We start from the raw sequence: 25607 nt of genomic DNA, 5'->3' as shown, positions 1-25607 counted from the left end.
TCTCTTGAAGACACATGATGTGCACTCTTCTTCTCTCCATTGCCTACGCTATCTCTAGCGATTTTCCTATAAGCGTACCTATATTCCAACTTCCTACTCTCAATTTTCTATCTATAACCTCTCTTTGTTTCTTTAGGACCGCTCTCCTACACTCTCTAGACCTACCTATACGTCTACCATCTACCCCATTATCTATAGTATGTACTGGAACTAACTTCTTCACCCACATCTGTCCCGCAGTATGTGGGAACCCTTGCTCATTTAACCCCATATCTGGGCATCGACATGGCGCGTCGTTCGGTGAGGACGAAGATCCCGATCCTTGCTCATTTATCGATGTATCCGGCATTTGATACAGCGCGTCGCTTCTGAGGTTACGCCTCAAGAAATATATTGTAGGATTCATATCATGAAATTTTGACTATTTTTTATGTTGGCCGCCAACCTACCGCAACCCTTCTCCTTTCTCATCACGGACTTGGAACCGTGCAACGGCAGAATTCCCTCTATGTATATAAAATTTCTTTATTTTGTATAGTGTTGATATGATGCTTTATTTGTAATATTGAAAATTTTGATGTTAGTACTAAAACAATTATAGAATCTATATATGACAAAAATATATATATATATATCAATAAAATTCAATAGGATATTTTAGTAGCTATTATGAATTTTTTATTTTTTTATTTTGAACTTAGCTACTTATTTGAATTGGTGAATACAAATATAACCAACATGATAAAATGTCAATTCAATATATATTTACTTTTTCTTATTGGACGTGATTGTCTTCAACACTTGATCATTGACGCTTTGTTGAATTTGTGTATCATTTCATTTGTAAAGAAGACAAATCGACATTCTATAAAATAGAATTTTTTTTGTCGGTGGCGAGCTCAATTTGATCTCTGTAGCTTCACATGTGGCATGTTTATTTCTTGACCCCTCTTTCTCCTTTATTGAGAGAAATGGATTTTTCATGCAGAGAAATTATTGAAGGGTAGACTAGAATAGCTAAAGTTTAGGAAAAAGTCCCGACTGAGAAACCAAGTGGGCATTACGTGAAAATTTTCAAATGATAAAAAGAATCTCGTATTATCCTACCAAATACTATAAGTCAGCATTAGTTTCTATCTGCATGTGCTTAACTTAACTTCATGAGAGTGATAGTGATGTAATTAACGAGAACGTAGAATAATGCATGATTAAAAAGTGATATATTGTACTACGAGAGATCAAATGTCATTTACTACCTAACAAATAATCATAACCATGAATCGATTTTTATTGATTTATTTATTTTTGATGAATTAATTAGTCCAAACAACTCACATATAATCAAAGAAAAATAATAAGTTAGATTAATACTGTTGAAAATATTTCCATACTTTTTAGGTGCAAATTAACATATATATATATATACACATTCATTTAATGATCTACAACTAATCGTGGCAAATTACTATATATGTATAGCACAAGAATTTTCCTTTCAAAGATCAAACCACCAAGCCTTAAATTTTTTTAGATTTAACGGCCGATTTCATTAAAATTCAACAGTGTCTTGCTGCATCAAAACAGCTGCAATGGGAGGTGAATTATTACGATCAAAAATAAAAATAAACTATTATTCGAAAGATGTGCTAAACCAACAAGCTTTTGAATGTGGCTCACTATATATACAGTTACTTATATTTTGTTAATTATACTCTCTCCGTTTCATAATAGTTGATGTTTTTTATTACGATGATATTTAATAATTAATTAAATATAATGATGATATTTTTATAAAAAGAATATTTTTTAAATTATGTATGATGTTATGTTTAATTTAGAAAAAATTAAGAATTTTATTTTATAAAAATATTTTCAATTTACATGATTAATTATATCATTCTATTTTAACAAAAATATCAATAATTGTAAAATGTACGGAGAATTACATTTTTTTATGTTAAGGTAGTAATATTACTTAGAAAGGATATAAAGTGATGTCTGATACATATATACTACATGTACATCTAAGTGATGTGTGATTATTTTATATATATATATAAGTTTTAATATTGACTTAAGTAACTTCAGCAAATAAAATAGCTAGTGTTTCAATTGTTTGTATGGAGGGATTTAGTCTCGCGGTGTTTTGAAGGGTGCCCGAGGAGACTTACAAAAATAAATGTATTTATTGAAAAAGTAAAAAAAAAAAAAAATTAAAAATGAGCATTAATTTTGACATAAAGGTTTACTAAGTCTGTCGGCAAATTAAGTCATCTTGACATATAACGGGATCGTGCAATAAGAAAAGAAGAACGCTTTTGCCGACAAATTAAGTCAGCAGTTGCAGCTCCATTTATCATTGCCGTAAATTCACAAATTAGTCAATGAGCAGGCAGAAACACTGTAATCCTTTTCACTCCAAATATTTAATAATAAAATTTATTTTGATTTATTTTTTTCAATATCATTTTTATATTTATTTTAATTAATATTTTATTTTAAATAAATATTTATAGTTTTTAATAATAAATGATAGACAGATAAATAATTTTTTCTATCATCAATTATTTTTTTAAAATTCGCAATTTTTATTACGAAATAATGGACTGAAGATACAAATATTATAAATAATGAATTTTTTAAAAAATTTAATTTAAAAGAAATTTAATAAAGATTCACTAGTCTGTAAATGGATTAAAGCAAAACATTCCAGATATTTTTACAAGCCCGATAAGAATAGTAACACATGTCTTTTAATTACATTTTAGATTTAGATAGGAGAGGTTAGCGTGTGATTTCTATTTGAAGAAACTTTGCCAATCTGAAATACTCCTTCTGAGGTCGTTAATCATCATCAGATAGAAAGAGATCTCATATCCCAACAAAAAACTAAAATTTAGGTTATCTTTATTTAAATTAAGCGACAAAAACGTGAAAATGATGCCAACTTGTCCAGAATCAAAGATTAAAATTAACTAATTATATATTCAGAAAAACTTAAAGAAAAAAAAAAAAAAAAAAAAAAAAAACTCAACCAATTACATTTCCTTTTTGTTTTCAGTGATTTTCTACATATATATATATATATATATATATTTTCACCAACATTTTAACACAATAATCAAATGTACTCGTTTAAAACAAAATCATGTAGCCAATGTACGTTGGTGGTGGTCCAACTGAAAATATTAACTACAGGCCCATATGCAATAAAGTCGTTGTTTGATATACTACAATGTTAATTAAAACCTCAAGTGAGATTTATATTTATATTTATAGGTCTCTATATATTATTCCTCATTTCTAATTACTGAAGTCTTCCCACCAATCAATCACTCTCTTTTTATAGCTATATATCCATACATACTCACCATCTAAGAAAGAAAGAAATAGTAATTGCAAAATTATATATAATCCTTGCAAAACTCGTAATAATCAATTAATTAATCGACTGACGACACAATGTACATTTCCAGGAGACGAATGACGAAGAAACTCCTCCTAGAATTCCTATCAATCTCTTCAATCTTCATCTTCGTCTTCGTCTTCTTCTCACTGAGCCCTCGAAAAGTCAAACACACGTCGACATTACCGAAATTGCACATCCATAACCATATCCAACTCGCGAATTCGGCGTGTGAAGGCACGCTCTATCCTGACCTATGCGTCTCGACACTTTCCACGGTCCCGGATCTCCACACCAAATCTCTCCCAATGTTAATCGTCGCGACGGTCAACCAGACACTCGACGAAGTCAGAGCTTCCGAACTTAACTGTTCGAGAATCCAGAAGAAGTTCAAACACCTCGATATTCGCGAACAGAGAGCGTTGCAAGATTGTATAGAGCTCCTCGACGACACGATTTCCGATCTGAAAATAACCATTTCCGATCTCTCCAAGTCGTCCACGTCTAAATACTACAACGACTTGCAAACATGGTTCAGCGCGGCGATGACGAATCAGTACACGTGTCTCGACGGATTCGCGTATAGTAACGGGAAAGTGAGGAGGATGATTAAGAAAAGGTTGTATAGGATCTCTCGACACGTCAGCAACTCGCTTGCAATGCTGAAGAAAGTGAAGAAGAAGAATTCCAGTAGTGGTAGGAAATTAGCAGAGGAGTATGGTGTCGACGTGGCGGAAGATGGTTATCCTTCCTGGTTGAGTAGGAAAGATCGGAAGCTGTTACAGACTTCGGTCAACGAGACCGTGTTTGACTTGATTGTGGCTAAAGACGGGAGTGGGAATTTTAGTACGATTATGGAGGCAGTTGCCCTAGCTCCGAACAAAAGTGACACAAGGTTTGCTTTTTAAATATTTTTTAATTAAATATTGATTAATTAAATTTGAGTAGGATTTTGATTTGTTTTGGGGATAGGTTTGTGATATATATTAAAGCAGGTGCTTATTTTGAAAATGTGGAAGTAGATAAGAAAAAGCCAAATCTCATGTTTGTCGGTGATGGCATTGGGAAGACTGTGATTAAAGCTAGCAGGAATGTCGTCGACGGTTGGACCACTTTCCGATCAGCCACCGTCGGTGAGCTTAATTATGCTTTTCTCGCTCCTTAAATATTTCAAGTAAAATTAATCAACGTGAACTTAATTAGCTTGTCATATCGCATGATTAATTATTGATTGCTTTAACTTTTAGGTATCTAGAATTTGATTGATGTTATTTAAAAAAAAAAAAAAAAAAAATTTGATTGATTATATTTATTTTTAGGGTATGCATAATCATATATACACTATTTTTGTCCCGATTAAATAAAGTAGTACCACTAATTAGTAAGTGTGACACCCACTTAGACTTAGCACGAAAAATTAAAAGCATATTTTTTTTTTATAATTAAAAGCATATTCATTTTCTTAAAAAAAAAAAAACATATAACTACGAACAGGAGTAGTATATATAATTATCAGTTTTTTTATCTAGTATAATATTGCACAAGATAAATATTTATTAAAATATAATATTATTTAGAAGATTGAAAAATTTATTTATATATAATTATTCGTAATATATAATTTTTTTAAAAATTGAATTAAATCTTTTATTTTTCATAAATATTTATAATTTTTTATAATAATAAAAAATATTTAATATTTATTTTGTTAGAAAATCGTATAATTATAAAATACAGTCTCCTAAAAATTTACAGTTTCATTCGATTTGAATCAACACATTTAAGAGAAAAAATCATCTCAATAGTAATTTACTTCATTCTCTAAATTCAAATTCATCAAAATTATGATTAAGAGACCAAATATGCACGTCACACCAATGAATAATCTATACATTTAATTAACATTAATGATCAAAACATTATTTGTGAAAACTACTAAAATAGCTAAACATACTTTTTAAAAAGGAAAAAGCAAATCGAGCCTTCTGGTCCAATTAATAATTGAAATGGAAAAAGAAGTTTATCATATCAATATGAATACGACAAGTCGAAATAGGAAACGAGTGCCAAAGACTAGAAGTTCCCGTGTTTGTCGCCTTGTTTCCATCCAATTCATAATGCCTCTTTGCTTCAATAGCCTACACCAGTCAATCTCTGCTCATTTACAGATATTCTTCTACGTAAATGGAGTATATAAATACAACCTTACGTTATACTTAAGAACATTTAATTTTAGACTAGTAAATTCTCTATTATAGTGTATAGTTTTAAGATTATCTTTACAAGGCACTGGGTCCAAGAGCTTGCCAGTTACGATGCCGCGGTTCATCAGAGCATGTGGTTCGATACCTTTTTCAGGATTCGAAAAATAATCGATTGTTTTAAATATTGTAGTACTATTATTATACGCTCTAGCTGTTATCCAAGATTGATAAAAATAATGCTAGTATCATGTATCAAAAAATAATAATGTATTTATCAAAATAATAATAATAATAATAATGTCAATCCTAAGAATTTTAGAATAGTGGAGATAACATTCCTATAATTGCGGATTGGAATATATATTTAGATGCCTACGTATATGGCATAGGAATTGATTGATGTGTCGTGCTGTTGAGCATCATGAAATCTTAAATATTCAACGTCAAAAAAAATTGAAATTTTAAATATAAAAGATTAATGCGTGGACAAAAATATTCGAAATTTTAAAAAAATACTACTTCCGATACAATTTTATGAAATTAATATATATTTTATCTAATTTTTTTCAATAATATTATCCCTTTAATTCACTCTATTAATATAAAAATATATAATTTCATAAATTTTATAATTAATGAAACATCTAAATTATTGTTTCAATTAATTAATTGTTTATTTAATTAATGTTTACAATCTTAAAATGGTCGTTTCATATAATTTCATTAAGAATTCAGCATTTCTGCACTCATCTATGTCTTCACTTCAACAAACTTAACTTAATTCAGTTTGAATTTGTTTTCGTCTTTTTTTTTAGAATTTAGGTGTTTGGCTTTATATGTTTTTTCTGTTAGTCTTCATTAATAAATGATAGAAAATTAAATTTCACATCACATTCAATAGTTATTATTCCGTTAAAAAAATTGTTAAGTTTCTATTTATTTTTCCATTCATATTAACTTTAATAATAAATAAATATTTAATTAAAAATTGGAAGATTGGGTCTCACATTCACTTTCTTTCTTTTTCTTCCTCTTCCTCGTGTATCTCTTCCGTCACGGGCACAACCCCCTCTCATCTCTCCATTCAAATAACTTCAGTCGAAAAAAATACCCAACTCTTCAAATAAATTAATCAAAATCAAACCACAATTAACTTGAAACCCTCTCAATTCTCGATCAGATCTACATCTGACATGTACCTCTTTATTTGTGAACACAATCACTGCTTAATCATTATGTCAAATAACAAATTTAGAGCGGACGGGTTTGATTGGACAAGAATTAAGGATTAGGTGCGTATTTTCTTCGTCGATTGGTCGAAACAGAGTTGATTGGGTATGGTGGTGGCTCTGGTCTTGTCGATCGGAATTTATATACATATTGGATCATGTTGTGGTTCCAATGTCGTGGCGGTGGTGGCTCTGATGGGTGGATGCTTTAAGCATGTCGACAGTGGTCGAGGGACGAATGAGAGAGGTTAAATTGTTTAACTGATGAAACTAATTTTTAAATGTCATTTTTTAATAAATACCAATAGAAGAAACATGTAAAAACAAACACTAAGTTCTACCCAAAGAAAGACGAAAACAAATTCAAACTGAATTAAGTTAAGTTTGTTGAAGTGAAGACATAGATGAGTGCAGAAATGCTGCATTCTTAATGTTATTATATGAAAATAACAAATTTTGCATTTACGTTTAAATTTTGAAAATAACAAATTTTTAATTCTTTTTTTTTTCAGCGGTGGTTGGGACAGGATTCATAGCCAAAGGCATAACAATAGAGAACGCAGCAGGGCCTGCAAAACACCAAGCAGTAGCCTTAAGAAGTGGCTCAGACCTCTCAGCATTCTTCAATTGCAGCTTCGTCGGCTACCAAGACACGCTCTACGTCCATTCCCTCCGTCAATTTTACCGTGATTGCGATGTTTATGGTACAGTTGATTTCATCTTCGGCAACGCAGCCGTCGTCTTACAAAAATGCAATCTATACGCCCGTTTGCCTATGGAAAACCAAAAGAATATTTACACCGCACAAGGAAGGGAAGATCCTAACCAAAACACCGGAATTTCAATCCTGAATTGTAAAGTCGCGGCAGCCGCAGACTTGATTCCTAACAAAACGGATTTTAGAACATTCTTAGGACGACCGTGGAAGGAATATTCTAGGACTGTGTTTATGTATTCCTACATGGAGGATGTGATCGATCCTGTTGGATGGCTAGAATGGAATGCTACATTTGCTTTGGAGACTTTGTACTACGGAGAGTACATGAATCGTGGGCCCGGATCGAATACTAGTGCTAGGGTGACGTGGCCTGGTTATAGGGTGATTAATAGTTCGACGGAGGCCAGTAAGTTTACGGTTGGGAATTTTATTCAAGGGAGTGAATGGCTCAATTCTACTGAGATCCCGTATTATTCCGGTTTGACTCCTTGACGGCCCGGAGAACTTTTTTTATGTATTGTGTCAATTATGTACTTTATGTTGATTAGGTATGTGGCGAAACTATATGGATATGTATGGGGGAGCAGATGAGATTATTAGATAACTAAATCATTTGATTTAGTATTTTGCATTTGTGGAATTAAATATAAAATTATTAAAAAGAAATTGGAAAAGGATGAATTTTTTTATGGATGAAATTAGTTAATTGAATATTTCAAAGTTGCGAAAGCATGGCATTTGTGATAATCCCGAACAATAAATTTTATTTTTATTGGTTTTGGAATAGTCATTTTATTTTTATTGATTTTGAACAACATAATGAAATAGTCATTTTATTTTTATTGATTTTGGATAATACAATAGAATAGAAATTTCCACATTCATAGAGAATAATCGTATAAACTCAAGATGAAATCCCACTCGATAAATATTTGATAAATAGACCTCTGTTCGAACAATAAAATATAATTTTAATTTCAAATGCATTCTCTGTGTACTTTATTAAGTTTAGATTACAAATAAGTCAACTAGAAATATTAATAAATTAATAGGAAAAAAAATGATTATGTAGACAGTAGAAAGTAGAACGATGGTGTTGAGCCCAAATGTAGACATTGCCAAATGTTAGGAGCTAAATATTGTTAGTGGCCCAAACCCGAACAATAAAATGAAATTGGGTTTTAGGAAATGTTTGGCAAAATGGGCCCTTCCAAACTTTCGGGTTTTTATAACTTATTGGGGACAGAACACTATTCTAAAACTAGAATAGACTACTTTTTCACGTTACGAAGTCACGGGTAAAGGAGATGGTCCCCCAGTCCAGGAATAATAATGCCAAGTTGGAGTAGTTTTTTCTCGTCTACTGAAAATCCGGAATTGAAGCTGCCTGGGAATAATGAGTACCTGATTCTCATTTCTGAGCTCACCACTTTAAATAAAAGAATTATATTGCCACCAAAATGAATGAAAAACATGTTCAGTTCTAAGAGATTGGCCAAGCAGTTATAGACACTGGCCCAATTGCCACAAAAAGATCCTGATTGTAATCAGTGGTTGCAATGGAATCCAACTTTTTAAACACCATGCATGATCTCCTTGATTTAAGGTGCAAATTAATTACAATATCCTACACAATTAATTATCACTAGGCATGTTAGGAATACCAAATAGTAATCCTAATACTAATACCAAAACAAGATTTTGCATTGTTTAATTACAAATGTTGTCTACATAAGAAGATTTGGATAGTTTAATCCCCCAATAGAGCAGTTGATGATGGGAAAGAAGATCTGACGATGAATCATATCGTATCCTAAAAGTTGTATATTATTTTGAAGTAGCTAACTTGTGTTGTGGCAGTGACAAGTGTGGCATCTGTCAGCTTTATTATTTTTGGTTCAATGGTAGTTTTGACATAAAAGTATAATCTTCCTCTCTTCCTTTACAGAGGTGCATAGATTGATCATGAGAGCCATTTCTTTTGCATGTGAGAGCTTATCAGAATACCACATGATCATACATACTAAAAAAATTAACATACTCTTGATATTCAATAACTAGCTAGTCGGGCCGTGGAGAGTGCATGCGTTTTTTAAAAATTCTAAGTAGATATTATATATTATTCCCTCATATTTCAATATATATTTTTTTAAACTTTTTATTTTGTTTTAAATCTTAATCTCAAGATTGTCTGTTATGAGGATATTCGGAGAGACTTTATAAAAAATGATGATTCTCATATATAATAATTTAAATCAAAATATGTTGTGTTTCTCATTACATCTTTTTTTTTTATCAATGTCTTAAAAACATGTATTGAGAGACGGAAGGAAGCATGAGTTAAAATATTTTCAATAATATCTTTATTTAACAAAACAAATTACGCGCAAATATTATTTATATATATAGAACCATGTAAATGAGTATGTCTCATATAAAATTTCCGAATACCACATTCATGCTATTTCTCGTTATTGCTCTCTCTACATCATGAATCAACATCTTAAGTATATGACAATTTGTGATCTTCAAGATTGCAATATAGAATTGTACATGCTAGAACATTAATCTAGATAGATATAAGCCTACAAGTTTGAGAAACCGACTCTGGCTTTTATTAATCGTCATCGGAAAATAAAGTGTCAGCCGGAATTGTAATGCGTTAGGAATGAAGGAGCGATGTTTTATCAAACGGCTACAAGATCAACCTCGAAATAAAGACCTCTCCATGTGCGGCTTCTCATCATTATCTTTGCTTCGATGCTATGGTCTCCTAGTTGCTTCGTCATCATCCTGATCACATTGTATAATCACATTGATTGATCTATGTTTTTCAAGAACATCACTGAAATGCCAACTTTGAGCTTCCATTCATGCCACGATAGTCCAGAGCTTGTGATCGCGTTCAGAAATTCCATCGTGATGATATCATCGTGCTTCCCTATTATCCCATTCGACATGGAAGATCCATCGAGATTCAAATACATCTATGTTCCTCCTGGAATGAGAGATATCGATAACATATAGTCATTCACATTAACTACAATTTTATTTGTCGGTGTTAAAATAGCTCAATCCTGCAAATACTTTTGGATTTAGAATTACTTCTTCAATTATCATTCTTTTTGTGAGAAGGAATTCTTTTGACATTGAAAGCAATTTTCAAAAGTTAAAATAAACTTACTAAACATGAACGTTTTATTCTTGTTATTCAAAATTGAATCATAGCAAATAAAATTACAAGTCAATTTTGGGATCAAAGTTGTACAATGGTATTATATTAATTTTAATGAGGAATAACTTTTTAATGATAAATAGGAAAAAAAAATCCATAAGCCAAATTTATTTACAACCCCAATCAATTTTTCTTTTTTTTTTTCTTTTAAATTTAAACTTGCAATTTCATTAGGTATAACAAAGTAATACATGGAATCAAAATTATGATCCAAAATAATAATAAAAGCTGGCGATGAGATTAAGCTGATTAGGCATGCACCTCTTCCCAAATAAGTTGTGAGAACACTTAATTCCAACATATTCGTCAGATTATCATGGTGACTCGACCCTAGATTCAACGCAATTCTTGATGTGATCAACACTGCTAATCAGGCGAAGACAAAACAATTTCTTGATATCCCTTGTGGCTCTTAACATAAATTGGACAAAACCTATATTTGTAGAAAGCCACTCCAAATAAGCAAATTCATTCTAAAAATCCAATAAAAAAGTGATAAATGTCGATGGCTCAAGTGAAGGTAATGCCTCTAATGAGAATGGACTAGCTTCAAAGGTTTTTATTGGCTGACTCTACACAAAGATTCGATAAACTTTGTCAAAAGGCGTGATCAGTGCCATCGCCGTGCCCCAATTCCATGGTAGCTAGCTTAAGAACTAAGCTATATCCTATCACCACTACCCTTTGCGGTAGGGAATCGATACTCTAGGGCAATTCCCTCAAGCTACGAGACAAAGAAAGTACACAGTTGCTTCAATTGATTATTTCGTGAAGTGGATAGAAGCTGAGGCATTGACAACCATGATAGAAGCAAGAATGGAATAATTTGTCTGGGAATCCATAATTTTCTATTTCGGCTTGCCTTGTAGTATAATTTCTGACAACGGTACGGAATTTCCAAACTCAAAGTTTAAGAAATTCTTATACCTGTACAAGATATAGCTTTGGTTCACGTTTGTCGACCATTTTTCCGCAAATGGACAAATTGAGATCACCACCAAATTCATACTCAACGGACTTAAGAAGAGGCTAGATAAAATTCAATAGAAGGGTGAATGGTCGGACGAGCTCAGCCACGTCCTTTGGGCCTAGCGAACTACTTGCAAAGTGGAAACTAGTGAGACACCTTTTCGTTTAACTTACAACACTGATGTCGTGGCCCCCATAGATGTCGGCCTCTCTTCGTTCAAGATCAGTTTCCATGACAAGCCTAAAAGAGTTGAGCGATAACTGCTAAATCGAGAGCTAATTGAAGAAGTTCGAACAAACGCAGTTGCCCGAATGGTTCACTCTAAAGCACTTTACTATAATTTGGTAGGCTTACTAGAATGGATCGCGATGAAAGACATAAAGACACCTCGGCTAAATTCTACAATCAACGATTTGGTATTTCAAAAAACTTAAGCCTCCAAACCTCTCGAGGTCGTTGGAAAGGTGAGCCCGAACTAAAAAAGCCCCTAGCGGATAATCAAAGTCTCCCGACCAGGGCCATACCGGCTGGAAAAACTCGATGGCACGCCAATCTCTCGAAACTGGCATGTGCCCAATTTCAAGATTTATTATCAGTAGAAGAAAAAGATCACCGAGTTCTTGATTGATCGGGTAAAGCACTCAAATAAAGGCCTATGGGTCACAAGTTTTTCGTTTTTGAAACTTATTTTCCGTTTATAGCGTCGTTTTTTGAATATATTTTACCAAACTACTTTTTGATGTAATTCGCTTTTGAAACATCTGGTTTACAATTTTTTAGCCCATCAGGAACATTCAATCTACTTGCAAAGTTTCCCATTAAGTTATTCTAATACTAGAAAATGTAGCTGAATGCTTTCCAAGCTTTGCCTATCTTTGTACGAAAAAGTTTTAAAAGACGCACGATAAGTTTTTGGACTAGCTCGAAATTTCCGGACGACAAAATCTTTCGAACAACCTCTACCAAGACGGATGTGCATCATTAAGATCCCTTTATCCAGGGGCAAATTAAAACCTCCTAGTCCGTCCGGTCAACGATGAGTCCTGAAAATATAGTTTTTTTTTTATGGAGCCACATGTATGAATCACGCTTTAGTTAGATGATTATGACTGATATACTTCTTATAATTATGGGATAATGTCGTATATAATCCATTTTTAAGTGGTTCATACAAAATCCTAATCACAGAATCACTAATTTACTCTTTACAGAGAAAACTTCTCTCTTTTAGAGGAAAACACATCAAACTCGTAGTGACGCACCCTAAATTTCGATCTCGAGGTAAGTCTTGTTGGTCACGCAGATCGTAAATGCCCAAATTTACTACCCATTTTTTTGCAGGTTTCTGATCGTTTCACCCTCATGCCACCTGTTTTTTTATCGATGAAACAATTTCTGTAAATTATTGTTCTACTTTATGCTACATATTTACATTTACAGATGTGAGTAAATAAGATTAGTAGATGGTTTCATCAAAAAAGAAAAAAGATTAGTAGATGGTATTCAGTATAAAATCATACATTTAGGAAAACAACTAGCTATTGGAAAATAATTGTCAAAATAAATCTCGCAAATTTTGGTTGACTGGATTTTTCGAACTGCGGTCAGATTTCAAATAGACTAAATTTAGCTGGCGAGGAAACCTATTTATTCTTTAAATACTTACTTAACATTGTTTTAGTGAAGAAGGCATGAATTAATTAGGAACTAGCTGTATAGATGTGCATGCATAAAGATCCAAGAAACAGCAATGCATATGTTTCCAAATTTGACTGGATGGGCGAAGAGGCTTCATATCATACTTAATTATTTCGTAAATAACAAGAAATTCTTCCTCTTATCAAATAAAATAAAATAAAATTATTGGTTAAAATTCTCCATCCTCCCAGGTACTGCAAAGTGCATGGGCCTTTTCTCGACTCTTTCAAGATTGAAACTCAGAATTTTTTATTTTTTTTTTCTGGATAAAATCCCATATCCATGCATTTTATTCAACAACTGCCTCCGACACAAAGCCATGGTTTCTAAGCATCTCGAGCATGTTCTTTGTTTAACATCTCTTTCTGACACCATTTTAACTTGCTTCCAAAATTGTGGGAACCCCAATTGGATCATATTACTATGTCGTACTTTTATTTTTCATTATCTGATGGATTTAATTAACATCAATGAAATAAGATTTATATTAAATTGTTATAACAAAGTATCTTTTCCTTGAACTCAGAAATACAAATACATTTTGGTCTTCGGTTAGTTAAACAATTACACGTCTTGAACTAAAAGAACAGCTAGCACTATCTTTTTGGTTCATATATTATATATATATATATATATGTTAAAAATCACATCTTTTGGTTCATATATTCTATACTAGAGAAATGCCCAATGCAGGTGCCCAGTCAACACGAAAATTAGCTCAATGAAGTTTTCAAGATTCGGAAAGACAACACACATTATTCTCTTTTTTTGTTTATTTTACCTGGATTGCCCTGGAAGTGGACAACAATCTTTTCCATGGAAACAACAGACATTACAACATCAAGCATAGTGACAACAGTATATGTCACTAAGGGAAAAAAGAACAAAGAGTAGAAGAAAGTCAAAACCCTTCTCAGAATGTCATGTTTATTCTAAGTTTGTGAAAAATGTAGTAACAACCTGGGATTCCAACTCCAATTGTGTCACAAAGAGATATCTCGTAGCAGCCCATATCAAGCAATTTCTTAATCACATATGCCACTTTCGAAGGAGATATCATTCCTTCCACCGGACAGCAGATAACACAGGATACATACCTGTCAAAAAGTAATACCTATCTCAGAAACAGAAAATATATAATTGAATACACATGAGTAACCGATGGACTAAATATTTGAAATATTTCATCAGAAGTTGATTACAATGAGAAGTATAGAAATAAATAGAACATTAACCAAAAAGTAATCAGAACAGAGGAATAAGACATACCTTCGCTCAGGAATTGAGAGCCCTTTCGTAGCACAAATAACAGCCTCGTAGCGAACCAAACTTTCTTCAATGGTACAATTTATGTTTGACTTGGAAAATGACTAGGAAGCAGATGCAAAAAATAGCTACTTCCTTAGCACCGGCTGCCATGACTGTTTGAAAGTCCTAGACGATGCAGACAATCCCGGTCAAAATATAGTGATAATTTTTAAGTGTTGGTTTATTCGATCAGCGAGAGAATTTACCTACTTTTAAGTTAGGTGTAAGAATAGGAAATGTAGCTCCATCTATATTCCGAACTCCTTCCATTACATCCTTAGCATATGCCAGCTATGAAATAAACCAAAGGATGTTAGAACGATTTCAAATGGGGGTTGAGTTGGCTGAAAGATAACATACATGTGTTGATAGATAGATAGATTGAAAGAAAAAGAATTTTCTTATATATTTTGTCAAAAGAGCCAAATTACCTGAGGAACCCATTTGGGTGATACAAAACTTGTTGCCTCTACAACTGACAGGCCAGTATTTACCAATCTACGAATCAATTCAACCTTTATGACTGTAGGTATCCTATTTTTCTCATTCTGTAATCCATCCCTTGGACCTACTTCTACTATCTTCACAAATTTAGGTATTTCTCTGAAGAATTGTTTTGTGAAGTAAAAGACTCTTGTTAACAACTCAAGTAAGTAAAGTATTGAAATGCAGAAAGCTAAAATGATGATTCATACAAAAAAGTAAATTGAAGCTCATGGTGATCAGACAAGATTATTAACGAAATACCTTATTTGTCATATCCCTAATGTCACTGTCGTTACAGTGTGAGTCATATTGATGAGTCGGGAAGTATGAATCACAAACTTGTCCATATATCTTGTGAGTTCTTCCAATGCTCGATGTCCTTCGCTTGAAGGATTCATTTTGGGAAGCACTTTTTGCATGTTTTCTCCAGGAAAATTCCTCATCTTCACTGCAACGAATAAAAATCCACCAATTTTCTTACATAACCAACTATAATAGAAATTTACATAGACGGCCATCACGAGGAGTGAAGTTATTCATGAAATATCACTGACCTACAGCTATTAGAAGTGCTACAAATCCTCCCTTCAATCTAGCAGTTTTTGATTCCCATATCGTCAGCTGTAGGCTGACAAGCACTTGAGAACCTCTGAATCCTATCAATAGTGTCCATGCTTGGCAGCTTGTCAAAACCAAGTGGTTATTCCAAACTCGACATGATGGTTGACACCTGGAAACATTCATGAACACAAATCAATTTCCATGAGTCTGTATCTGTTTAGTAACTTGACAGAATCAATGTATCAATGTCTTTTTTAATTATATCGCATTTTCTGTTTCACTGCATATTCTTAAACTCGGGAACGAATCAGCATATCATCCCTATCTATACTACTGATCAATATATATAACAACTCAAATCCCAAATTGGTCAATCTCAAAATAGAATATTATAATATATAATGAAGCTGCAAACATATCAGCCTGTATGCATACAAAAAAGTGCAATCGTAAGAAAATTGAAAAACATAGCGAATTACTTTTGAACTATCGGGGTATTATACATGAAATGCGTGTTTGCACGACAAATACATAACGTCATTTTTGGATACAATTTGTATAAAAATCAATTTATGAGGCACTTAAGATTTTGCAATGAACCCATTCAGAAGAAATGTCTGAAAATCTTATCTGCCTTCTCTTGGTTCATGAAAATGGACCAAGCATGTACTTATATGATAAATTTAATTTCAAATAGAAAATCAAATCAGATTCATATACATATGTTCAATCAGATTTATTAAACCAAAAGAAAACGCTATTATAAACTTAAAATTGATCAGTTCTGCCTAAGTTCTTAATTCAAGTTAGGTTTACTCTCAATTCATATAAAAGCCATAGAATTCAAGCAAGCCTGCTTCAAAGATGTGCTGTAATTTTTATTATTTATTTAAAAAAAAGCTTGTTAATGTGACTCATTAGTATAGCAAATTAATTTTTGGGGATAAACCTTCTCATACCTCTTGAATATTCATATCCTTCCTCTAAGCTATTCCCACCTCAAGTTTAATAATCCTAATTTTATATATTTTTCGGACAGTTATAAGTTTAAAAAATCATGTCAAACATAAGACTTCATTTTGAAGTTGAGTTGCCGCTTATGAAAATTTTCACATAATAACTAAAATAAGTGAGACGTTACAAATTAATTGTAAGATCGTTGTTGTATATGATTGCTACTCTCTTTAAAGTAATTGAAGATATCACTACTTGTGTAAATATAGAACTGTATAAATCAGACAACAAACAGGAGCAAACTAAAATTTAAGTGATCTCCATTATGAATGTTCACAATGACGGTAAGCAATTGAAGGGAGATCAACTCATATTTATATCAGGAATGCATATTTCTAATACTAATAGAAAACAAAATTTAATAGTTAAGGAAGAATTAGAGAGAAATAAACTTATATGTCCTGAGTTCAAACCGAGTCAACTCACTGACTCAATTCGACCGATAACCTCAGTGACTGGTCGAGTCAACTCAGCCCAATCCAGCCGATTTTCATCTTGTTTCAAGAGTGAAAAAGCTTTCTCTCGTCGTCTCTAACCTCCTCCAAGCCAAATCGAACCTCGACGAAACAAACCGAAGCTGTGAGGTAAATTTCCAGGCAAATTACAAATCGAATTAAAATAAAAACCATATCATTAAGCTTAGAATTCATTGTAGAACAACATATCAAAGAATTGGGCAAAATCCCCAAATTTTTGTTCAAATGACCGAAAACCTAAAACTCAAATTAAAGTCGTTAGAGAGAGAGTCAGGAAAATCAAAATTTAGATAAGTAGTCCTCAACTCTTCCGCCCTCAAACCCGACTAAAATCGCCAGATTTTAGGCCGGATTCGGCATGGCGACGAGTTATGGAGAATGAGTCGAGAGAGTTATACGGAGAAGAAAGGAAATTATAAATGATCCGATTCGGTTCTGTCCGTTTTATAGTTGAGTTGAACCGGTCTGAATGCTTAAATGACTATTTTACCCTCCAGACTTCGAAATATTTATAATCTTACCAACATTTCCGGATGGGCTGAGAGAGTCGGCCCAGTGCTTGCGTTTTCCAATATCACTATTCATGAAGCCCAGTCCGAAATACTGTTCATCAGCCCAATTTGACTCCTAACCCTAAATTGAAACCCTAAAATGGATATTTTTATCTTCCGAACCTAATAAATTCATTTTTATTCGATTTGAACCTATCGAAATTTTACCATAGCTTAATATTAATATTACAATTTTGATTATGTAATAATTTTATAATTAAGTAATCAGATTTAATAAATTTAAATTATGGTTATTTAAATGATAAATAAATAATTTTAAGTTATATAATTGGATAAATAATAAATTAAGGTAAGAATTTGTATTAATTAAATATATAAAAATAATATCAATGGTGAGATTTGATGGAAGTAGAAGATCACAGGATTATAAAATCATGAATAATGATTTTAATAGTGATTTGAGTGTGATTTTATAAAAATTTGATGAATTGTAGAAAAATACTATTGACATCTGAGAACTTTATATGTTCTTATATAATATATATATATATATTTATGTTAAAAATCACATCTTTTTGGTTACATTAATTTTGAAGGATAAGTTTAATAAATATGTTGTGCTAAAGTATTTTTGGGGCTGAATGCTCCACTTCTCATGTTTCTGAAAAATGGTACCAATATAGACCTTCTATTAACAAGTTTCATGAAAATGGTGTCTTGTTTACTTAGAGACTTTTTTACTTTTGCATCATCAAAACTTGTCTAGAAAAAGAACGGGGCCTTTTTTTTCCTTAGCTTTTTACAAGAAGTCAATCTATTCAACTTTTGAGAGAAAAATTACTGCTTTAAGAGTGTGTTGCTACAGCAATTTATATAACATTGTTGTCTCTCATTCACATTGGGAGACTGCGAAATGCACATGTCGTGTAAAATTCTAGATGCTGCTTAGCAACTCGAGTGGGTTTGATCAAGGATCGGCTTTAGGTCTCAACAGTGTAGCCAGGACATATTTGGCCTGGATCTTTTTTTATTTGGCCTGGATCTTGAATGGGTTTATTCATTTGATAAGTATGTTATTTGCTTCGATTTCGATAATGTAGATAATAGATATTGATTAATTATATACTGAGTTTTTTTTTTTTTTTTTTTGTTAAGTTAAATTATATAACAAGTTACAACAAAATAAAATTGAGAAATATATCTTATAATATTAGAATGTGGAATACACAATATGATCAGATATAAATGAACGATATTTCATTTGAACTACTAATGGAGACGAACAACATCTGCGTATATTAATTCACACAATAAGCCAACTTAAAAAAAAAATTACACACCAATCAAAAATAAAAATAAAAATTACACAATATAAGAAATCTTTGTAATCTATCGCTCCTATATTGCTAGGAGTAGTTACTTTACTTGTGGGTAACTGGCCTCACCATATATCTAATTACCTACATTAACTAAAAACAGACACACCAATATAAAATAAGTTAAGAACTACCGAACCAAGGTGCAGCCTTTTTCTTTTTATAAATAGAGTGAAAGGATTGGCCTTTGGTCTTCACTCTTCACTGCACTTTAGCAGGTTAGTTGGTTAGTTTATTGGGGTAGAAGAAGCAACCTTTTGAGAGAAGAGAAAAACAAAACAATGGCATTCTCATTTTCACCTCTCTCCTCTCTTCTTGTAGCATTCCTCCTCTTCTCTGTCTGCAATGGCAACCACATTCCTCACCGTAACCACCATCCTCACTTTGCCAAGCACAATTACAAAGATGCCCTCACAAAATCCATCATCTTCTTCGAAGGACAGAGATCAGGAAAACTCCCTCCTAACCAAAGACTCACTTGGAGGAAAGATTCTGGACTCTCAGACGGTTCAGCCATGAATGTATGCATTAAAAATCAAAACTTTATCTCTCAGCTTGTCTTTTTTTGTCATACATTGTGGAAATATAATGTGGGTTTATGTTGAAATTTTGAAAAATGCAGGTTGATTTGGTTGGAGGGTACTATGATGCTGGGGACAATGTGAAGTTTGGCTTTCCAATGGCTTTTACGACAACAATGCTCTCATGGAGTGTTATTGAATTTGGTGGGTTGATGAAAGGTGAGTTGCAGAATGCAAAGTCAGCTATCCGTTGGGCTACTGATTACCTCCTTAAAGCCACATCACACCCAAACACCATCTACGTTCAGGTTGGATTTCTTCAAACATTCAAGTTTCCATTTTTTCTAGCTTTCTAGTGGAATTTTGTTGAAAACAGAGTATGTGGGCTTGTTTTTGTAGGTGGGAGATGCTAACAAAGACCATGCTTGTTGGGAGAGGCCTGAAGATATGGACACACCTAGGAGTGTTTTCAAAATTGACCAAAACAACCCTGGTTCTGATGTAGCAGCAGAAACTGCTGCTGCTCTTGCATCTGCATCTCTGGTCTTTAAGAAGAGTGACGCAACTTACTCCAAGCTTCTGATCAGCAGGGCTATTAAGGTAATTTAAACTCTTCCGAACAAATACTACTAGGGAGAGTTGATTAATTCATAGAAATTGGAAAAGAAGCACGAATGTGAGTTTTCTTTGTTTGTGTTTATGAAGGTGTTCCAATTTGCTGACAAGTACAGAGGAGCATACAGCAATGGACTGAAGCCAGACGTGTGTCCATTCTATTGCTCTTACTCTGGTTATCAGGTAAAAAAAAAAACCAAATCCCAGCTTCCTTGTTGAGATTCTCTCCATTGAAATATTGACAGAATTGAATTTTGGCAGGATGAGCTGTTATGGGGTGCTGCTTGGCTTCACAAGGCTACCAAGAAACCAACTTACCTGGACTACATTCAAGTAAATGGTCAGACTCTCGGAGCTTCTGAATCTGACAACACTTTTGGTTGGGATAATAAACATGTTGGCGCAAGGGTCCTTCTTTCCAAGGCATTTCTTGTTCAAAAGGTGCATTCCCTCCATGATTACAAAGGCCATGCAGATAATTTCATCTGTTCTATCATCCCTGGAGTCCCTTCCTCTTCATCCCAGTATACTCCAGGTCTACAACTCTCTCTATCTAACATAGCTACATACATTTGTTCTCATGGCTAGTTTTCTAATTTTTGGTTGGGGACTTTTAACGAACAGGTGGTCTTCTATTCAAGATGAGTGATAGCAACATGCAGTATGTGACATCCACTTCCTTCCTCCTCTTAACATATGCCAAGTACCTAACGTCCTCCCACTCCGCCGTCAAGTGTGGCGGAACCTCCGTCACCGCCAAGAGACTGAGAGCAATTGCCAAGAAACAGGTAAAAATTTCACATTTTCACATTTTTATGACTCATCCTCAAATTTCGTTTTTTCAATTGTTTCTTACAGTATTAATTAAATTGCTATAAATTTCTGCTGCTTAGGTGGATTATTTGCTCGGAGAGAACCCATTGAAGATGTCCTACATGGTGGGGTACGGTCCGAAATACCCAGAAAGAATCCATCACAGGGCTTCATCACTACCGTCCATTTCCTCACACCCAGAAAAGATCCCATGCCAAGCTGGCTTCAGTAATTTGAACTCTGAATCTCCGAATCCAAACATCCTTGTGGGGGCGGTCGTTGGTGGTCCAGACGAACATGACATGTTCCCAGACCAACGGTCAGATTATGAGCAGTCGGAGCCAGCGACCTATATCAATGCGCCACTTGTCGGAACACTGGCTTATCTAGCTCACTCATCTGGGCAGCTCTAAAAAATTACTAATTCCAGCCTCATCAATCCCCAATTAGTATGATCAGTCTTATTATTAATACTAGCTTATGTAGTGTCATCTGGGAATTTCTGTCTAGGATTTCTTGGGACCATTTGGTTTACTATCTTGTAAGATTTGAGACCTTTCAGTGTGTTATTTTCTGATTTCTCAAGTAATGAAAAAAACAAGTTCCCCAAAACGAAAGCAGAGTATCACAAAATCGGATCTAAAAATTATCCGAGGGAGGGACCACTTCATTAGAGAATGGAGTTTTTTCGTATACTTGATTTATTTGGATTGCACATTCTAGCATTTGATTTCAATACGAGTTTTGATAATTAACAGAGAAGAGGGTGGAAATATCAATTTCCTTCCTATGTGAATCGTGGTCAATAAAGCAGATTTACTAGTATATTAGAGGGCGTCAGAGTGTCAGGACTGAAGTGAGTTGAAAGTAGTTTTGACAGAGAACATGACAGGAGATTGGTTAACATTGCAGAACCAAAACTTGTGGAAGTGGAGATAATAATAAATTAATTTAAAAGAATTTATTTATGCTTTGTGGAACTATAAAGATAGATCCTGGTTTGTTTACAAATGAAATGATATTGATCCAGTGAAAGTCCAACCATAGTTTTTTTTTTTAATCAATCTTACAATATTACATGAATGTTTTAATCCCTCTTCCATTCTACTCGATCCTGTTTTTGACACTACTTTAGAAAATGTCCTAAATTATACTACTATTATAAGCTAGGAAAGTGTGAATGTTTTCTAGTATGAGATACTCAAAATAACCAAAGTATGACAAGTAATTATTATTATTTTTTTGGAACTTGTATGACAACTAAGTTATGATAAACCAAGTATGACAAATAGCCTCTGCTCTTGGAATGCCTTCATATTTGTGCATTTGGAAATCTATTACTCCATCCGTCTGGAAATACATACCACTTTATTTATGTAATTTACGTAGTCAAAGAGCCATGCAATTCTTCACGGGTAGTATTTTTTTTTTTTTGATGATAGAGGTAGTATTATTATGAAATAAAAGGAGCATTTGCTAATGTTATTTAATTTTCTTATTCAATCCATTGTCTATCATTCTTCTTCTCTAATGTTAGATGGGGAGAATATATAAACCAGTGAAGATTTCATTTTGGTGGCACAACATCCTTCCATTGAAAAAGGAAAGGCTAGGAAACTGGTCTTCGTGAGGGCCTTGCTAAAATATAGCAAATTAATACTACTCTATAGACAGAAAACTAAAACTGGAGAAACAAATGAGAAAAGGGCGCTGAAATTTTACGGACCTATTCTAAGAGGTTTGTTAGTTTCAGTTTAAAAATAGAGCCTGGTTTTGCAATATAAACTCGAAAGGACAATCGGCAAATCATAATTACGTTTTGATTTTCCTTTTCCTTCTCGTTTTCGTTATATTAAAAACTGACTGGTACGAGTGCTCCACGCTATCATGGCCAACACAAGAAGAAATGCTAGTGTTACTATTATTGTAATCCTTGGATTAGCTCTGCTCTCTTGTGTATCGGCCAATGGTAATCGTCGAGCACTTGTAAATGCCGGTCCCCCAGTTTTTGATATTACTAAATTTGGCGCTGTGCCAGACGATGAAAACGAGGATAATTTTGGGGTGAGTACTTATATTCATTTCATCAAAATTAATTAATTAATTGAGCATTTTATTTAATTTTGTTGCGTGACGATGATGGAATATAGGCATTTATAAAGGCATGGAATGCAGCATGCCACTCTGGTGGGCCAGCCAAGGTGTTGGTTCCTAAGAAGACCTATTTTACAGGCCCAGTTCTATTTCAAGGCCCATGTAACAGCACGGTAACGGTCGAGATTCTGGGAACCATTAAAGCTACAACAGACCTTAGCATGTACGATTCTCCCGAATGGTTCACCTTCGAACACATTAGCGGTCTTACCCTTACCGGCGGAGTTTTTGACGGTCAAGGTGCTGCCGTTTGGAAGTTTAACGACTGTAAGCATAATAAAAGGAGTTGTGCACGGTTACCTTCTGTAAGTCTCCCCATGATTATTTAATTTAATTTAATCTAATCATTAGGTTTTTTATTTTTGATCACTGATAAGATGCGAATTGTAAGCAGAACGTTAAAATCAACCATGTGAACAATTCTGTTATTTGTGGCGTGAGTTCCGTGAACAGCAAGCAATTCCATTTCCACATCTTTGGTAGCAACAACATCACCATGTATAACCTTAACGTAACAGCACCTGATGAAAGCCCAAACACAGATGGCATTCATCTGAGTACTGTTCAGAAGGTCACCATAAAGGACAGCATTATCGGTACCGGAGACGACTGTATTTCCATCGGACAAGGATCGCAACAAATTTCTATCAACAACATCACTTGCGGTCCTGGACATGGAATTAGTGTTGGAAGCCTTGGAAAGTACAAAGACGAAAAGGACGTGGTTGGTGTTGAGGTGACAAATGTCAGATTTATTAACACAACAAATGGAGCAAGAATCAAAACATGGGGAGGCTCCATTACTGGCAAAGCAACAAATATCACTTACAAGAATGTTATTCTTGAAAGCGTAAAGAACCCTGTCATTATTGATCAACACTATGGGAAGAAGAAGAGCACCACGGTAATTAAGATAAATCTTTCATTTCACATATATTCTTACATAAATAATTTAATTAATCATGAAATAATGAATATTAATTTATATTGATTAATCATTGCACAGCCATCTTCATGGGAGATTAAAGATATTCACTTCATAAACTTCAAGGGAACGACAATCTCAGAGGCAGCAGTCTCTATGCTTTGCAGTTCAAAATTCCCATGCCAATGTGTTGAATTGGTCGATATCGAATTGTCCTATGTTGGTTTAAAGAAGACTTTGCCATTCGTCTCTACCTGTGAGCATGTCAAGGCTAAATTTTCAGGCAAACAGAACCCACCCGCTTGCAAGCTGCAGTAGATCGATCGAATCATTTTGTTTCAATACTAATTAGATTTTACTGCTTAATTTGTGCAAACAAAAATATTCCAACCCTGGTGGACATTTCTTATTTTCCCAGGTGTTGGTTTGCTGCGATTCCGTTCTTAATTATATGCTCATCATCAAACACGTAATGAATTTCCCAAGCATTGATATTAATTTATCTATCAATCAGAGCTTAATTTCGGCTGATAACTGTACCATATTAGCCTCGAATTAATTAATTGAGAGATATATAGTTGTTATTTCCTAAATATGATGCTGAAAAAAAAAATTGTATAATCCCATGATGCTGGAAAAATATAACACACTTAATACTATTTCTGTCCTTAACAATTTAGTGGCTGTCCGTTTACGGTAATCCATACCTTTAAAAATTAATAATTTAAATATATATTATATAATAATTATTTGTATTAAATATTTTTAAATTTATGTAAAATATTAAATCAAAAAAAATTATTTTAATTTTATATCATTTATAATTATTTTTATTTGATTTCAAAATCTACAATCCTATTAAATTTAAAATTTATTTTATTTTTAAAATTAATAAATATAGTAAAAGATAAAAATTATATATCAAGATTTGATTTCATAATAAAATTTATAATTGCATCTAATCAATTTAGTTGTTAGTATTGTTTGAAAAATAATATATGTCCGTTTTAATTAAGAATAGAAAAAAAACATGATGGATTTTATGAGGCATAATAGTTTCATGAAAAAATTAGAAAAAATTAATATATATTATAATTTAATTAAGAATATTTTTTAATAATATGTCCTTTTGAATAGGAAAAAAGAAGATATGTCCATTTTTATTAGAATAGGAAAAAAAATATATAAATTTTATTTAGGAATCACTTTTTAAATAATAGATAGGAAATTGATTAGGAATAAAATTAGTATATTAGGAAAAAATAATTGGTAAAAATTTTATTAGGAATCATTATATTATTATTGTGTTTTGATTTCCTAATTTGAATATGAAAAAGAAAATAATATCAGTGTCTTAAGATTGTAATTTGAAACCTAATTAACTCA

The 25607-nt window shown here is 33.0% G+C and overlaps 3 protein-coding genes and 1 pseudogene across 7 annotated transcripts; 3 read left to right on the top strand and 1 right to left on the bottom strand.

Annotated features, from left to right (window-relative positions):
- Positions 1 to 3462: 3462 nt before the first annotated feature.
- Positions 3463 to 8049, top strand: LOC139884382 (pectinesterase-like). Its single transcript, XM_071868417.1, has 3 exons — positions 3463 to 4301; positions 4379 to 4539; positions 7352 to 8049. The coding sequence occupies exons 1-3, from the start codon at positions 3463 to 3465 to the stop codon at positions 8047 to 8049; spliced, it is 1698 nt and encodes a 565-aa protein (XP_071724518.1).
- Positions 8050 to 13863: 5814 nt separating this feature from the next.
- Positions 13864 to 21555, top strand: LOC139884383 (endoglucanase 17-like). 5 transcript variants are annotated; one of them, XM_071868421.1, is made up of 8 exons: positions 13864 to 13872; positions 19595 to 19714; positions 19816 to 20022; positions 20114 to 20314; positions 20420 to 20512; positions 20591 to 20864; positions 20954 to 21117; positions 21223 to 21555. In XM_071868421.1, exons 2-8 carry the CDS (start codon positions 19709 to 19711, stop codon positions 21553 to 21555), a joined length of 1278 nt encoding a protein of 425 aa, XP_071724522.1. In that variant the 5' UTR covers positions 13864 to 13872; positions 19595 to 19708. The 5 variants fall into 5 exon arrangements, with proteins under 5 accessions (XP_071724522.1, XP_071724521.1, XP_071724519.1 ...); XM_071868420.1 differs by lacking the exon at positions 13864 to 13872 and adding an exon at positions 17237 to 17245 and having other exon boundaries at positions 19586 to 19714; XM_071868418.1 differs by lacking the exon at positions 13864 to 13872 and adding an exon at positions 17912 to 17952 and having other exon boundaries at positions 19588 to 19714.
- Positions 14216 to 15972, bottom strand: LOC139884386 (hydroxymethylglutaryl-CoA lyase, mitochondrial-like; annotated as a pseudogene).
- Positions 21556 to 23029: 1474 nt separating the features above from the next.
- Positions 23030 to 24539, top strand: LOC139884385 (exopolygalacturonase clone GBGE184). Its single transcript, XM_071868425.1, has 4 exons — positions 23030 to 23206; positions 23293 to 23601; positions 23691 to 24200; positions 24318 to 24539. Exons 1-4 carry the CDS (start codon positions 23030 to 23032, stop codon positions 24537 to 24539), a joined length of 1218 nt encoding a protein of 405 aa, XP_071724526.1.
- Positions 24540 to 25607: the final 1068 nt, after the last annotated feature.

The sequence above is a fragment of the Rutidosis leptorrhynchoides genome, unplaced genomic scaffold (genome assembly GCF_046630445.1).
Source record: "Rutidosis leptorrhynchoides isolate AG116_Rl617_1_P2 unplaced genomic scaffold, CSIRO_AGI_Rlap_v1 contig545, whole genome shotgun sequence".
Lineage (NCBI taxonomy): Eukaryota > Viridiplantae > Streptophyta > Magnoliopsida > Asterales > Asteraceae > Rutidosis > Rutidosis leptorrhynchoides.
The sequence above is the reverse complement of the archived record's forward strand: the minus strand, read 5'-3'. Positions and strand labels throughout refer to the sequence as shown.